The sequence below is a fragment of the Vulpes vulpes genome, chromosome 5 (assembly GCF_048418805.1).
Source record: "Vulpes vulpes isolate BD-2025 chromosome 5, VulVul3, whole genome shotgun sequence".
NCBI classification, from domain to species: Eukaryota; Metazoa; Chordata; class Mammalia; order Carnivora; family Canidae; genus Vulpes; species Vulpes vulpes.
Window position 1 is genome coordinate 129,713,996 of NC_132784.1, and position 13,261 is coordinate 129,727,256.

The 13,261-nt window shown below is 40.8% G+C and overlaps 1 protein-coding gene across 2 annotated transcripts in view; it reads right to left on the bottom strand.

Annotated features, from left to right (window-relative positions):
* VPS41 (VPS41 subunit of HOPS complex) overlaps positions 1–13,261 on the bottom strand; it is a 164,852-nt gene that overhangs the window by 49,046 nt on the left and 102,545 nt on the right. For both annotated transcript variants that reach the window (XM_026006642.2, XM_072760038.1), the window contains exons 10-11: positions 12,688–12,754; positions 1,319–1,416 (exon numbers count right to left, since the gene is read on the bottom strand). In XM_026006642.2, coding sequence (XP_025862427.1) covers positions 1,319–1,416; positions 12,688–12,754 — 165 coding nt within the window. The remainder of the gene's footprint in view (positions 1–1,318; positions 1,417–12,687; positions 12,755–13,261) is intronic.

Consider the following 13,261-nt stretch of genomic DNA (forward strand, 5'->3'; position numbering starts at 1 on the left):
GGTCTTTACTCCTTTGTGATAGTCTTGTTTATTATCAAAGGTCTCCCTGCTTCCTTTCTTTTTTGGCTCGGTTGCTTATGAGGCTTTCCCTTTTTTCATTTTACTGCTTCTTTCCTCTGTCTTTCAATCACAATCTCAATCTGCCCCACCTTCCTCATCAGAAAGCACTGTATTTGCTCCCTCAGGAGCCACTGCTTTTCTTTCTTTTCAAAAAAATAAATAAAATAATAAAGTGATGTCCTGCAACAGGGCTAGAAACCAGCCCTATTGATTTTAGTCGCTGGGAGGATTCACTTAAAGTCGACAGCATCCAATTGCCTAGCAACATGGGCGCCCAGAGCTTCAGGTTACTATAGTGATGACTTCCCACTGCACGTGCTTGCTCAGAGAAATGCTTCAGAGCAGCTACCACTTCAAAACCGGGGCTCCCAGGGTTTCCCCCCCTCCCATTTTATTCCAAGCCAATTGAAAAGGGGGAAAAAAGGAGAGGATACAGACAAGGAGAGCCTACTTACTGTAATGGCCTAGACAATCAATTGGCAATTTCTTTTATATACAGCATCTAAGAGAAAATCCTCTACAATAAGCTCTCCTTGGTTTATGCCTTGAAGCCACCCACTCCTGCCCCCCCTTCCCAACAGAACCCCTGGACTCTAATAGTGAAGCCAGGCTGAGAATGGGGCCCATCTAGGCTGCGAAGGAAGACCGAGTGTCTCCACTGGATCACACAGACAGGCTTCCCTCCAGAGTCACAGATAACGAGATCTGGATTCTCTGCTGCTTTCTATTGGCCATGCGTTTCATACCCTCATTTCCATTGATAACTGAGACTTTACTGCAACCTATTTCAAAGCTAAAAAAATCAAGCTGCTCTGAATCAGTCGGCCACTGGGAAGTAAGCAAATCTGTCTGGACCACAGGAAATAATGAAGTGCCCTCTCCATAATTCCCTATGACCACAGGGGCGCCTGTTGTTGCGGAAGATCAACTTTGCTGCTGTCATTTCTGCTAATGCACAGTGTCAGCTTAGTTTCTTCGCCCTTCAGCAAAAGAAATCTTTCATTCCTTTCGACGAAAATACCAAGAGATGGAAAAAAGAGAAAAAAATGACTCCTCTTGGCTCGGCCAAAGGAACAAAGGCAGGCAACGAGTGGGGCTTCTGAAAGGTAAATACATAATCGTTGCTGACCTTATTTTATAGGTCAGAAGTTGTGCCTCGACTACAGCACATCCCTTTCATGGGCAACCTGATCTGGCTATAGTGCTAAATAACGAACCCACACTTCCCTCTGTATTGGGGCTACAAAAAAAAAATTACCGTTTTTTCTGAAACCTCCTTCACATAGGAAAGAACAACCAGCTGGTCACAGAGAGGTGCAAGTCCACTAATGTAGAATTCAGTTTCAAACTGAGACACTGCAAACAGAAGGGACACAAGAGTAAGTGTTAACAGAAGCAAAAAGCAGCGCATCAAGGAAAGGACACATGGACTACAAATGCAGGGTGGATTTACTCTAGAAATCGAACGTAAAGGGGGCGTGGATAAACACACTTCTTTGACAATAATGAAAGGCCAGAAAAGGATATCTGGGAACTAGAAATTTTCTATCACCAACAAAAGCAAACCTGTCACAGTCAGACGTGACACTGTGACCAGCTAGTTTAAAAACGACACAGTTAAATCCCATGAAGACACTTTTAAACCTGTAAAATTCAATGTAATACTAATGACAATAATTTTTAAAAAATGCCTGAGTTTAGGTTTTTTATAATTAGGGCATTGCAGGAGTACAGAGTTCACAAGGAACGCTATTTGTAACTATGAAATATTATGCCTTTTAAAAAAATAATATTTAATTTGATGACTCAGAAGCAAAAAAAAAAAAAAAGAAAAGAAAAAAGTTGTGTTAATACAGATCACATTGTGATGAAAGACCACTATTTCCTAAGTGAAATAAAGATTAGAGAAAATAAGGAAATCCTTTCTTTTTTAAAGACACTTAAAATTTTAAACTAGGGCATCACTTAAGAAGTATATGGATTTAATTATAATAGAGTTCACAGACCCAATAGAAAGCTCAGTGGCAGAAGTACAAATATTGTTAATAGTATGATTCTAATAATTAGCTACTATAAAATATTTGTAATAAATGATTTTTGCTTTAAGCAACTAAGTTTGGGGGTGGTTTACTATACAGCAAAGCTAGCTGATACAGTAGTGGTGGTGGCAGAGACTCTTCCAGGAGTCATGCACTGCACTTACAGATTTGGAAGCAGACTCTCATTTGGACCCACCACATTTTCTAAGAGTTTCCTGGCTCAGACCTTCTCCACAGTTAGTGGTATAAGCTTCAACTTCAGTTTCAGTTGAGTTCTTTTCTCTCTTTTTTAAAGATTTAATTTATTTGAGAGCAAGCAAGCACGACTTGTGGGAGGAGCAAAGGTGGAAGGAGAGCCAGGTCAAAGAACCTCAAGCAGACTCCATGCTGAGTGTGGAGTCCAACATGGAGCTTGATCTCAGGACCCTGAGATCATGACCTGAGCCAAAATCAAGAGTTGGACGCCTAACCAACCGAGCCACTCAGGCATCCCAGATTCAGTTAAATTCTATGATGAAACTGCTCTTTTCTCCAAACCAGGGTACGTCACTGTAGCAGAGCAGAAATAATATTACGTGGCTCAGTTGGCTGAGTGTTTGCCTTCAACTCGGTCATGATCCCTGGGTCCTGGGGTCCAGTCCTGCATTGGGCTCCCTGCTGAGCTGGGAGTCTGCTTCTCCCTCTGCCTCTCCCACATCCCCACCCCACCCCAAACTCATGCTCTTTCTCAAATAAATAAAATCTTTAAAAAAGAAAAGAAGAAACAATATTTAACATAGAGTCAGGAAGCCTGGATTGTAATTTCCACTAAATCAAATTCGGGGAAGTCATTTATCTTCTGTAGGTATAACTTTTCCCATCTATAAAATAAAGGAATCAGAGTAGAAATAAAATCCCTAACACAGATGAAACGAGGGGCTACTGAATTTTTCTTCTGCGTCTCCTCCACTTTCCCTGGAAATCCCTGTCACTTTTTTTTTTTTTTTAACATTTTTAACGTCAACTCCTTGTACAACTGTTCTCACAATTTAATTCTCTCACTGAAACAAAACTTAAGTTGAACGAAAAAATTACTAAATAATAACATATATATTAAAAAGATAGTATGTATTATGCTTTGTCCTTGGTTAGATCACATAAGTGGTCACAGTGGCCTGTGAAGAACCAAAGAATGGAACTCCAAAGGCAGGTGCTCTGGTCCCAGCTTAATGGGGACCAGTCCACTGTCACTAACACTTTTCCTCAATCTTTGTAGGCCTGAACTGAACATTTTTATCCGGGCACTTAAAAATACTTTTGGTAAAACGTTAATGTGATAAATGTTCACAGGAAGTTGCATATGCAGAACACCACCTGCACCACAACCACATGTACAGATGAGCACATCCAGTGTGACCAGGCACTGAAGGCTCTAGAGAAGCTCCCATGGCTGTGTGTACACAGGGAGAGGGGGTAAGGTAGGGATGGGGAGGGGTGGAATGTCCAGATGCTACAGAACAGTATGGGGCCAGTGATCAAAGAGGTGGCATTCATTTTTATATTCTAGAAAGCATACAGGCACATTAACCAGAGGTTTTGACTGTCGTCTCTCCTGAGGTGGTTAAACCCCGTTTGGTAGAAATGGTCTTGAGTTCTATTTCACTAAATAACATTTCATCATTGAAATGTTACACATACAGTTCAATTGATCAATCAACCAATCAACCAGAGATGCCACAGACTCATGGGAATTACAAGGAAGCTTTGATGTGCTTGTCTACTAGGCACCACAGGGAAAACATCATCTAGCCAGTGGTGGGTGAACAAGGCACTCTCCCCATTCAGGATGCCAAATATGCTGCCTGGGTTCACACGGACAAGGGACAAGGAGTAACAGTGTCTCTCCTACATGTAACCAAATACACATCAAGCCTTGGTTTTTATGAATGAGCTGAAAGAAACAGAACAATGAAGCTAGAAAATAATTCTTTCCAAATCTTCCCTGTTCTACATACTTATCTCCCAGTCCACAATAGCTTCCATTAATAAGACAGAAAATTTCCTGTTCTCTAATAAGAACGATAGGAAATCTAATGTGCTCTTAAAGAAAACAAAGGAAAATGTGCAGAACCACACAGCTATTTTTTCTGAATTCCAGATACTATAATAAATGTTTTTGTTAAGCACTAGATCTTACTAGACTTTATTGAGAATTAGTAATAATTTAGGGAGATAATGTGAAGTGGCTAAATTACAAACTAACTGGAAAGATGCTACTTATGAAGAAAAGATGTTCCATGTAAAACCAGTGTCAAGTTTAATGTCAAGAGAAGGAAATGTGGAATGGCAGTGTTTATTCTCCTGAAGAACATACATAAATGATGTAAAAGTTAATGGGATGATTTTTGTAATACCTGAAATACCTGCAAGTAATTACTGGGCTATTTCAAATTTTCAACGGACCAATGAAAGTTTTGGTTAACTTATTTTCCCCGAGATCCTATTCTTTTCCACATATCAATGATTTAATCATTTTAATGAAGATCACCTGTTTTTCCCTAAAGGAGAACTAGTTTAAATACAGATAATTTATACGTCTATTACCACAGCAGCTTATCTTTGCCCTAAAAAAAAAAAAATACAATAAAAGCTAGAGAGGGATGTGTCCAGAGGGAACCCAAGACAGTAGCTATACTTCAGGATGAGATCTCGAGTGCAGTGATGGCTCTGGTCCTACGGAGATGCTGTGCTCACTCTTGAGTAGGAAGGACCAGACAAGAGGGTGTTGGTCAGAACTCAGCCACGGCTTTCTGCCTCCACAGACGCAAGTGGTGCTGTGCTCTGGCTTATTCTGGGGGAGAAGCATTCCTTGAAATGCAAGAAGAAAAAAGAATTCAAGGAAAAAGAAAGAGTCCAAGCATACTGAGAGAAAGTTTCAAAAAGACTATTCACAAGAAAATTCTATTCAGGGAGGTCTTTTTTTTTTTTTTTTAAGATTTTATTTATTTATTCATGAGAGAGAGAGAGAGAGAGAGAGAGAGAGAGAGAGAGAGAGAGAGGGGCAGAGGGAGAAGCAGGCTCCATGCAGGGAGCGCGACGTGGGACTCGATCCCAGGTCTCCAGGATCAGGCCCTGGGCTGAAGGCAGCACTAAACCGCTGAGCCACCTGGGCAGCCGGGGAAGTCCTTTAGATGCAGAATGGGGACCCTGATGCAGAAGGGAGCTTAGAGTTCTAGACTGCACTGTCCAACAGAGTATTACGCAAGCCAAAAAAGACAACTGGCGTATGCAATGTTAAATCTTCTACTAGCCACATTAAAGAATAAAAATAGATAAACTTTTTAAAATTTATTTAGTGCAACGTATCTAAAATGTTTCCATTCCAACATGTGACAACATAAATTAATGAGACAATTTACTTCTTATTTCCATACTAAGTCTTCAGAGTCCTGTGTGCAGCACAGCTCCATCTGCACCTGCCACTTTTCAAGCACGACAAGTGGCTAGCGGCTACGGTAGTGGGCAGCACAGATCGAGATGCCCAACAGAGTGTTTGTCTTGAAAGTCCAGTAATTTCACTCAAATATATCTTGATGGTGCTCATCATGGGCCACTCTTTTCAGATACACAGGGGTATGCTTTTGATTTATAGCTTTGAGTTTTGTTTCTTTATAGTTTCAGGAAATTTTTCTTGAATTACTGTTTTTGGTATCTGCTCCATTCCTTTGCTTCGTTTTGTTCTTTTCTTTAGGGACTGGTACTTGTAGGTTGAATCATCTTTGCCAGTCTTCAGTATTTATCATTTCATTCCAAATCTTTTTTTCTTATTGCTTTGTGATTTTTTTAAATTGTCCTATTACTTATAAATATTTGAGTTCTGTCATCAGATTTTTTTAGTTCTGAATGTCTTGCTATTTCTTAAAAAAAAAAAAAATGTCTTACAGCTTGTTCTGGGTGTTTCTTTCTGGTTTCTTGCTTTCATTGCCAACAATGTTATTCTGCTCCTTATTTACTTTCACTTAAACCTCAGTATGGGATTTGACCTTGGTACTTTCCTGGTACCTTCCTGGTCCTGGTCTGTGGGTGACATCATGGTCCCTGAGCTCTTAGAAAGAGGTGGGGACTGGGACAGCTCTTCAAACTTAGCAGAGTTCCCTCTTACACTGTTTTCATTTAGTACTAAAAACCTGGCCTCTTGCTTTCTGAGACTTCTTGGCACTGCTCCTTCTCTTTTGTCTCTATAGTTCCTCTCCTATTCAGGTTTTATTCTCTTCCAGCCTCAACACACAGCACGAGGTACTCAACTGCTAAGAGTGCACAGAGGCTGCTGGGCTGAGCCCACCGCCTAAATGCAGCCCCCCACCCACTGAGCAGCTGGTGGTCTTCTCCAGGGAACACCCACCTGCTGTTTGGGAGTTCTCATCTCAAATTCACCATATGCCTCCATGCTCCCCTCTATTGTCTCTCACACAGACACTGACACCACAGTGGGTCCTGTGGCTACTGGTGTTTTTTTCCCACTCACTTGTATCTGAGGTTTTCAGGGCTAGTCTGTCATTTACTTGTTTTGTAAATGCTGTCAGTGAGTCCCTGGTTGTATGATCTAGTTATTCCATTTTTAGGTGATGCATTGGGCAGACTGGAAAATTATGCTACCACTACCACCATCTTCTGAGAATCCTTCAAGCACAAAATGTTAACGTATCAGTGAGACACACCAACTTTCCAGCAGCAGGGGCAATGTGGTCAGGTTTAGAGTCACAAACACATAGGTACCGTTGGGCCGTCCGCTGCATACCCACTATCAATTTCAGAATGATTGCCAAAAGAAATTAACAAGAACTCTCTTATACCTTGAGTCTTACATCTTTGAGGGTTATCAACTACTTAATATACTACTTAAGAATAGCTGAGTACTAATTGGGCATAAGACATTCTTTCAGAAGTATCAGAATGATAAAACCCTGTTTGACTAAAAGATTTTAAGTCTAGAAGCTAATAATAATAACAAAAATTAAAATACCACAGGCTATGCAAAAACAGAAATGAAGCAAGACACAGTACCAAACCAGGATAATTTATTTTTAGGGGGATTGAGATAAGGATGAAAACAGTAATAATCATGACTGTAAGCTTCTCAAGGGTGGGTATGGTGTTTCTAATAATAAAACATTTCATTATATGTTCATTAAAATCTTTTCATTTAAAAAAGTATTTTAAAACGTGTATTAAATTGTACAAGACAAAAATCAAGATTTTAGGTCTGAATACAAAGACCATTCTCCAAATAATTCACAAGCAGATTATTTCACTTCCTATCAGTGTATTCGGATCCTTAAGTGATGATATTTAAATCAATATTCTTGATTATCACTTGCACTTGTATCATATGGGTTTACAGATACATTTTACTGAAAATGGAGTTATGAAATATATTAGTCTCCTCAGGATAACTCAATCGAAGCTTATTTATACCTTCCCCCCAATTCTCGTTCGGTTGATTTCACGTACGACAGTATTTTAGTCTTCTGACTGTTGTTAAACTAGTTTTTCTCTCTCACTGAGTAACTGACTACGATGGTAGTGTTAGTAACAGCTCTCATCAACCAACATTTCCTATGCGAGAGGCAGTATGTGGATTCCTGTGCATACCATAACAACCCTCTACTTCTTTCAGGGCGGGGCACTGAAGCTCAGAGAAGTTAGGTTACTTAACTAAAGTCACCAACATAGAAGGTAGCACAAGTGGGAATTTGAAGTCTTCCTTTTCCCAGACAGCAGTCACCCAGAGATGCACAGGTGAGAAGTGTGCTACAGCCAGCGGGAACCAAGCTAAGGCTTTAACAATTGTGCAGTGGTTCTGCTGCAGCAGCCAGCGTGCCCAGCCCTTCTCTTAAATCTGCTGTGCTACAAGACCAAACAGCACTGAAGCCCGTAGAAACCTGTATTGCTTCTTTAGTTCTGGCCCATTTTATCTTTGTTGGTTTCAAAATGCCCATTAGATGTGACCCGGAGGATCTGGTCTCTTCACTGGAGCTAACTAAAATAATCTGCCTCTAATTTGGGCCTCTAAGATTTGTAAAAAAGCAAATAAACAAGAATTTCTCAAGCACCTTGTAAATAGGACCAATTATATATTCACTTAGGAGCAAGCGGTGAGGTCCATTTGTGATAGAGCCTTATTCTCCAGAGAATCGGACCCCTTGGTCACCAGATGTCAGTATTTCACAATGGACTGGATAGAATATCCACAGACTTTTCAGTAAGTTTAGACACTCTGCCAGCCAGACCACTGATCTAAGAGAATGTATTTGGAAACCACAACATTCCAGCATCTTCAGGGCTGTGCTCTGAAGTGAAGCAGATGTGTTAAAGTAAAAGTGACTTTACCATGTTTTACATCAGGAAACTATGAAGACGACCTAATACACAGCAATAAAATACAAGAGAATGGTTAACACACAAAATAACAAAAATACTTAAGCCGGGAGCCCATAGTATACATAAGACAAAAACCATTTAAAGAAGTGTAGTCTGCAACTTAATTGCATCTTTTCTAATCAATATTCAGCACACTACGTGCTAAATGACAAAGCTAAGCTGATGTGATAAGCTCCTCTGCTCAATTTCAGCACTCAGAAAACAGCACAGATGAGGAGCGATTTTGTGAGCTCACGACATACTGCTTGCACAACAGAAAAAGTGATACTGGTTAAGGACCTGCTGGGTCAAAAGGGTAAAGCCAAGTTGTAAATAGGATACGTCAAAATATGAAAAGGCAAATGTTGGTGAGGATGTGGAGAAACTAGAACTCTTGTATAAGGCTGGTGGGAATGCAGAATGGTATGGTGCTATGAAAAACAGCATAGAGGTTCTACAGAAAAATTAAAAATATAACTATTATATGATCTAACAAGCTTACTTCTGGGTATTCTTCAACCTGTTTACTTTTTTCATAATAAAATATCAGGGAAAAAACTGAACACAGAAGAATTAAGAGATTACAGAGAGTCTAACTGAATTATAACAGAACACCGTACAAAGCTAGATCCTTAAGCAAAAAACACGGTGACTGATGCCAGAGCTGCCTCGATTCCTCCTGAGCCTCAGGCTAGGGGATGAGCTGCGTCACTCACGTGCACAAGAACTGTCCCCTGCTGGAACCCGTGCATCTGGGTCAGCCCAGCCTAACAGGTGGATGGAGAGACACACTTAGGTCTAGGAAAGACATTTATCTCACAGCTCGCCTCCACCACCATACAGATCTTTCCTTTCCAGGTCACTGTTTTCCTAATCGATTGGAAGGCTAAAAATAGAACAATGGGCTAAATGCTAAGAGCCATAGCATACAATCAAATGAAGATAAAAATACACAGAAGCTGCTTAATTAAAGTCAAAAAGATGTCCCTTCTCTTCTCCTCCCTCTCTTTCTTCCTGGCTTCTCTCATTTTATATAGATTCTCATAGAGTTTTGTATTTTTTTTAAAACAAGCTTCCATATGAAATCAAGATGAGGATGCCAATCGTGAATTCCTCGCATGTAAGTCATCTGTCCCTGGCAGTAGGTACCCAGAAAATAACCCACGAATACTGGCTTCATTTCTCCACAGCTGTCCAAATGCCATTCCATGAAGCCCATGGAAGACTGGTGGAAAGTACCAAAGAGGGAGGGAGTCCTGTGATAATGCAAGAGATCCAAGTTCAAATAAGTATGGCAGGCTTAGACCACAAAAAACCTACTTTTAACAGTGTAATTAGGAAAAAGAAATGACAGCCAAAAAGTCTTATGCACAGAGAATGTCTTCATGGGTTGGCAATTGCCCAGTAAGCCTTATCTTTATTATTTTTCATTTATAAGAACAAATTAATATCTGTTTGAGAGTGAAATCTTTTTTGTTCTTGAGATTCTGATTTATGAGTAAGAGTTAGAAACATCTAGCTTCTAAGAAATGTATAGCCACTGATAGGTCTTTAACCTTGATGCCATTTTCACCTCATTTACTAAAGAACGGTGGCTCACACCATTCAGGGCTAAAGCAAATCGTAATCCAGACCTCCTAATATTTCTCTTTTCCTCTATCCTCGTCAAGGACTCTTATCGAAACCACTTTGCCTCCTGCTATGGAAATGGTTTATATTCTTAAAGGTTTGCTCTCAAGAGGGGGAAAAATGGTACTTAACCACTAACTATAGTGGTAAAACGTCAGTAATGTGATACTGCCAGCACCCACACACGGTCTATTTCACGTAAATTGTAGTATAGATGAACTATACTTTAATAACGTGATCCCAGGGCTCTGGGGCCACCACTGGGCCAGCTATTAGCAGTTGCAGAGCTGGGCTGGAAGTCTGCATGGTAATAATCACCACCATGATTCAGTAAGCGCCTACTGTATGCCAAGCACTGTTATAAAGATGTTACTTACGTCTCAGTCTCACAACAGATGGCAAAGGTAGGTCTTATCACCTCCATTTTACAGGGGCAGAAAGCCTGGCTGGGGAAGGCGAAGCAAGCTCATCAAGACTATATGGGAATTCGGCAAACTGCCCTGTATCCCCAGAAGCTGGTGGTGGTTCTAGTTAGATTCTAACCATTTCTAATGCCACTGCAGTATGATCTGAGATAAGATATTTATATCCCTGAGCCCCCATTCTCTTCGTGGTTGAACTGAGAAGCCAACTGACTGCCCCTCGTGGGGCTGCCACGAGGGGGAAGTGAACCGAAGCAGGTGAAGCACAGAGAGCACCGGCCCATGCCTTGTGCAGAGCAATGGACATCAGCTGAGGAGAGAAGAGGATGCTTGCTACACTTTTATGCCTTCCTGGCAATTCTACCAACCTTAAAAACTCCCGGAGTGTTTTTTTGTGGTTTTCTTTACGGTGTGTGTGTGTGTGTGTGTGTGTGTGTTTCACTCATTTGTATTTAAAATATTGTAATACTTTCTCTCAGGACACTGTGCACTGACATGTTCAGAGGCTTTTGCTAGGAGGCAGGAAAGAAGGCAGAAGACACTGAAATAATGACCATGACCTGCGAGTTTCCAGTCTTCTCTGGTTTCCTGTTCCTCTCAGTTCTTCTCAGGACCACTATATCCTGCAGATGCTTGTTCTGTCCACACTCAGAGCAATCCCAACTATGCACGGATTTCTCCCTCTAAGGCAAAAAATTATTAAAAAGCACAAAACATCCCAGATTGAAAAGCTGTGACCATAGTAGCCATGGGAGTAATACACATATTTCTGGTTTTAGAAACACAGTCATGTGCAAATGATTTAGCTTCACGCTGTTATAAGAACCCATCAAAGTGATATTGCCCACCCATCATCCAAAGAGGCAAATGAACTTTCTAGCTGACTTATAATACAGCAAAACTTTGCCACACGACTTTGTCTCCTCCTGCTTGGTTCTAAATAATCCAAAAATAGCTTTTAGTATATCTGTTTAATTGGGAAAAGTCCTTCTGCTTTCATCCTTTCTGTCTGAATAACTTTCACACTAAGTTATGAAACTAAGATGTAAAAAGTAGTGATAGATCATCTTTCACATCTGTCTCCTAAATGTGTGTTTCCTTGAGTCCATTCAACACTTGGCATTATTCAGTATCTACAATGTGCCATGTCCCTGAGATACAAACACTGAGCAGAGACAGAATTGTCTGGTAGAAGGGACCAACCCACACTGAAATCACGGCAAGTGACATAGGTGTAAGAAGGGGAGTGACACATATGCTTCAGAGGGGAAGGTCTGACCCAGGTGGCAAGGTCCAGTGGGCTCTCCTGGTGGGCTTTCTCAAGCAATACTTGAGCTGAGGAATTATTAAGGGTCAATGAAGTATAAAAAGGCAAGAAGAGCCCTCTAGAGAGACCTGAAGAAGCATGGATGGGTGGAAGGTGGCCAGTGTGGCTGCAGTGCAGAGACCAAGGAAGACCTTTGTATGAGCTAACACTGCGGAGGCCGGGGAGGGGTGGGGGCAGCACAGATCCCTGCTGTCACGCCAAGAGTCTCATCTCCTTGTTACATACAATGGGAATGGGCTGAAGGGTGGCGACATGATTTGATTTGTGTGCTGACTGCAGTGGGGAGACCAGATCGCCATAATTCACAGTGGCAGATGAACCAGTCAGGGGGCTGCTGTAGTGATCCAGAGAAAAGATTATGGCAGTTCGGACCAGACCAGTGATGATGAAAATTAGTATATTCAGAGAATACACATGATAGGACCAGGGGTCAGTACCTTGCTATGAGCTGCGCACGCATGAACTCTCCAAATTCCGAACAACCTACGGGAAAGGTGTTCTTTCCCACATTTTATAGATGAGAATGCAGAGGCGTGCAGAAATCTGTCCAAAGTCCAGGTGGGAAACAACAGAACCCGAACCCATGGTTATTCAACTTCAAAGCCAACTATCAAGTAGTACTGCATGAAAATCAGAACTATATTTAGAAAGAAGGGTCTCCATAGCAAAGTTTCAAAACTTAAAAACAAAAGCTTCTTGACCTACTTCACTAAGGTCCCAAGTGATGAGCTCTGAAGAGGAACATGATTTTAAGGTTTCCCTTTATTGAAATGGACTCTCTTTTGTTGTCTTACACTCCTAGAAGGCTTACCTATTTCAACATATCGACTTGGCAAGTCCCGCATTTCACTGGCATGCCGCTCCTTCACTGAGCAGATCTAGAAAATAAATTCACAGGTTATTTTACTTATCTGATGGAAAACTCTTCATAACATTTCATTCAATATACTATAGTTTTGTTAAATTAGCCATGTAGCCCCAAGATGGAGCACACACAATCCACTTGATGACTTAAAATGATAGAAATTAATTTCAATGACACACAGGAACCATTGCTTATGTTCTCCAACATTATTCTTCAGTAAAGTCTTATTCAAGGACAAAGGAAGAAGGGAACCTATAATATCAGTTTAACATGTTTCCAATGACCCATTTCTGTACCTCCACTTAGGGCCTACTTCTATCATTGTCCAAATAAAGCTGTGGTAGAAGCACATAACCAAAAACACCCAGTGACTAACCTGAGCAACATTCACTTTAGGCTTGTGTTCTCACTAGATGTCAGTCATTTGCTTCACTGCTAAGTAACACTTTACATATAAGTGGTATCATGCTCCTCTTCTCTCGTTTTAAAATTTAAAAAAATCGTTTAAAATCAGTGTATA